General features: G+C 52.2%; 1 protein-coding gene across 1 annotated transcript in view; it reads right to left on the minus strand.

Moving 5' to 3' along the window:
* Positions 1–324: 324 nt before the first annotated feature.
* Positions 325–4,045, minus strand: part of LOC107111386 (neural cell adhesion molecule L1-like) — a gene marked incomplete at its 3' end in the record, with an annotated part of 97,915 nt that continues 94,194 nt past the window's right edge. Inside the window, exons 20-21 of the mRNA XM_015412352.1 lie at positions 3,132–3,247; positions 325–556 (exon numbers count right to left, since the gene is read on the minus strand). Coding sequence (XP_015267838.1) covers positions 325–556; positions 3,132–3,247 — 348 coding nt within the window. The remainder of the gene's footprint in view (positions 557–3,131; positions 3,248–4,045) is intronic.

Below are 4,045 nucleotides of genomic sequence, written 5' to 3' on the forward strand. Positions count from 1 at the left end.
ACCCTGCCCTTCACTACCCAAAGGAGTCTCAGAGCGACTTACAAAATCCTTTCCCTCCCTCTCCCCACAACAGACACCCTGTGAGGTAGACGGGGCTGAGAGAGCTCTGAGAGAAACTGTTCTTTTTCAAGGACAGCACTGACAGAACAATGGGTTGCCCAAGGTCATCCAGCCAGGTGCAAGTGGAGGAGTGGGGAATCAAACCCGGTTCTCCCGGATTAGAGTCCGCGCCCTTAACCACTACACCAAACTGGCTCTCAGGGAGGGGAAGGATGACAGATTTAAGGAGGCCGAGAGGACAGATTTAAGGTCCGTGGTTCTTACCTCCCTCCAGCATGGTCAATTCCGTGGCTTCGCTTTTGGGGCCCTCCCCCTTCCCGTTGAGCACAGTCATCTCGATCCGGTAGCGGGTCCAGGGTCTGAAGACTCCCAATACGACCTGAGACACATTCCCTTCGACCAGCAGAGGGTCCCGTTTGTCCTGGTGGTGGTGGCCATGGGGGGGAGGCTGCGGACACCTGTGCTCTCCCTCGGGCTTTAGCCAGGTGTAATAAACCTCGGGGAGGAAAAGGAAAAAGAGGGTTATTTGATTCTATCACCCCAGTTCCCCACCCATCCATATCCTCACAACTGCTTCCGTTGGAATCATAGAATCGGAAGGGGCCACACAGACCATCTAGTCCAACGCCCTGCCCAGTGCAGGACTAGCCTAAAGCACCTCTGACAAATATTCGTCCAGCCTCTTCTCGAAAGCTGCCACAGAAGGGGAGCCCACCAGTGAAGCAGGCATTTATTATTCTTTGACCATATAAGGGGATAGTTGCTGGTCACATTCCAGCCATTAGGGTCAGAAGTAAGCTTGTTTGTTTTGGGCGGGAAAAATCCTCTCCTCTGCTGCCAACTCGAAGCAGCCCCTCGCCCTCCTCCAAAGGACGGCCTTTCAGATATTTAGAGAGAGCAATCATTCATGTCCCCCCTCAATCTCCTAATTAGAGCCAACAAACCCTGTTTTCTGGAACCTTTGAGCATGTGCAGAGTACACCTTCCTCCATCAGAAACAAATGTGTCTCCAATTTTCACCTCCGATGGCAAACATTTTTTCAAAAGAAAAATGGTTTCTTAGGTTCTTTTAGTGAAGGCCACAGGAATAAACAGCTTTAAAAGGGGATTAGACAGATTCAGGGAGGAGAGGTTTATCAGTGGCTACTAGCCATGGTGACTGAGGAGAACCTCCACATTCAGACTCACTAAACCTCTGAATCCCAGAGCCAGTAGCAACACCAGGGGAAGGCCTCGGCCTCTCTGCCCTGTTGTTGGCCCTCCAGAAAAACTGGCTGGCAACTGTGTGAGACGGGATGCTGGACTAGAGGGACCCTCCCTGGTCTGACCCAGCAGGCCTCTTCTGGTGCTCTTATCAGGGGAAGGCCTCGGCCTCTCTGCTCTGTTGCTGGCCCTCCAGAGGAACTGGCTGGCCCCTGTGTGAGACGGGAGGCTGGACTGGAGGGACCCTCCCTGGTCTGACCCAGCAGGGCTCTTCTGGTGTCCTTCTCAGGGGAAGGCCTCAGCCTCTCTGCCCTGTTGCTGGCCCTCCAGAGGGACTGGCTGGCCCTTGTGTGAGACGGGATGCCTGACTGGATGGACCCTCACTGGTCTGACCCAGCAGGGCTCTTCTGATGTTCTTATCGGGGAAGGCCTCGGCCTCTCTGCCCTGTTGTTGGCCCTCCAGAGGAACTGGCTGGCCACTGTGTGAGACAGGATGCTGGACTAGATGGACCACTGGTCTGATGGGGCAGGGCTCTTCTGAGGTTCTTACGAAGGCCTTGGCCTCTCTAGCCTGTCATTGGTCACCATGTGAGACAGGACGCTGGACTAGAGGGACACTCCCTGGTCTGACCCAGCAGGGCTCTTCTGATGTTCTTATCAAGGGAAGGCCTCGGCCTCTCTGCCCTGTTGCTGGCCCTCCAGAGGGACTGGCTGGCCACTGTGTGAGACAGGATGCTGGACTAGATAGACCACTGGTCTGATGGGGCAGGGCTCTTCTGATGTTCTTAAGTTCATATAATTCCCAGAATGCACCTGAGCAGAAGCAAGATGTCCTCCTTCTCCCCAAAGGTAATGTTGTCAACTCCAGGTTAGAAAATTCCTGGAGATTTGGGGGTGGAGCTTGGGTAAGGTTATGTTATAGTATCCAGGAGAACTTTACAGGAGAAATTCTTGTGGGGCTGTGCCTTTAAGAAAGGGGGTGGGACCCCAAAGCCCCACTGTAGCTATGGCCCTGATGGTAGAAGAGGATGGGGGGGCCACCAAAGAAGATTCTGCAGTGGAAGCCAACTGCTGTAGATCAGCCTGACTTTCATGAGTGCTGCCGAGGATGAGCTCCCAATTCCGGCAGAAGCTACACCTGGCAACAGCTGAGCCGGAACAATGCACGTCAAACAGCCCCCCCCTGATTTGCCCCCACCAGTGGCCCGTTTGCGAAATCAGCGCCGGCGGGATTTGGCGTCCCGACAGCGAGAGACGCGCCTGCACAGCAGGCGGTCTCTCAGCCCTGAGTTCTAAAAGGAGCCGGGACACGTGCGCTGGCCGGTAATTGACAACAGCCCGGAGGGATATTTAGCTCCTCACTCTCGGCCAATCCCTTGTGCCAGCAACTAGTCAGCTTGACAACGCTCTGCACCCACCTCGCCCGTGTTCCCGGTTCCTGTTTCCCTCTTTGAACTCTCGGCTCCTCGACTCCGGCTCTGACGACAACGCTCTTGGTTCGTGCCCTGGACTCTGGTGTTTGGGCTCCTGACCCCCTGGGCTCTGGCTTGACGACTACGCTTGCGGTTTGTGCTTTGGACTTGGCGTTTTGGTTTCTTGCTCTCTCGGCTTTCGACCTTGGACTGGACCGGGACTATCCCTCTCTCGCCCTCGCAGTGGAAGCCAACTGCCGTAGTTCAGCCTGACATCCCCACATGCACAAGTGCTGGCTAGTTATCAAGGCCACACAACCTTTATCAGCGTCTCAAGAACAGCTGCCAGACGGGTGCCGAATGCAGGGCTCATCGTGACTATTTCTGCTTATGCCCCTGCCGCGCCCCCCCCAACCCTAGAAACGCCACTCTCTCTGAGCTGAATATTTGCTTTACCTTGAATCCCTTGAGGTGGCCCCAGATTTTCTCCACGTTGGGCAGACTCCAGGAAAGCTTGAGGGCCGTGCTGTTGAGTTCTTCCACCCCCACATTTTCCGGGGTGGCCTCCGGCCCTGAGAGAAGAGGAGGGATTCGTTTTTATTCACAGTATTTGCACAGGGACCGAACGAAGCAAGGAGCCCCCGAAGTAGATCTGGGGTTGAGTGTTGGACTCAGCTATACTGAAAAGGGGCATTAGATGAACCCAAGCCCCTGTGCTAAGCGATGCTCCCTCTAAGCTCTGGAGTCTTGTGAGCAAAAATTCTGCTTTGTGAGCTGACTGGCATTAAAGTTTTGAGCAAATAACCTCAACATCCTCTCCGAATTTTTGGAAAGGGTGTAAACAAGTAGGGGACTTTGCCCACTGTTGGTGGGGTTGTATGAAAGTTAAATCATTCTGGATAGAAATTATGAAGATTATAGAAGAAGTCGCTATGGTACAAATTCCATGCACACCTGAAATTCTTTTTTTAAACATGTGGCCAAATGATTTGGCGGAACGACCACATAAAGCAACTATTGAGGTTATGCTGGATGCTGCCAAAACCACGATAGCTAACTTTTGGATGGACACCAAAAAACCAACGCTTGAAGTTTGGTATCGAAAACTGTGGAACCATTATCTTATGGATGCAGTTACCAGTAAATTAGATGTTACACATCAGAATTCAACACAGGAGCGGTTTGTTGGGAAGTGGTACCCAGTGTTGGACTTTCTATCTCAGCAGCAATTTATTTCCTCTGAATGGGCCCAATTTGACAAATGGATTTGTTAGGTTGTTTGCATAGAAATGTTGTTTATTTTAAATACTTTTCCTTTCTGTTAGTAAATGGCATTACAAGTTAAATAGCAAAATAATAATAATAATAAT

Source organism: Gekko japonicus, unplaced genomic scaffold (genome assembly GCF_001447785.1).
Source record: "Gekko japonicus isolate JY-2015 unplaced genomic scaffold, Gekko_japonicus_V1.1 scaffold4159, whole genome shotgun sequence".
Lineage (NCBI taxonomy): Eukaryota > Metazoa > Chordata > Lepidosauria > Squamata > Gekkonidae > Gekko > Gekko japonicus.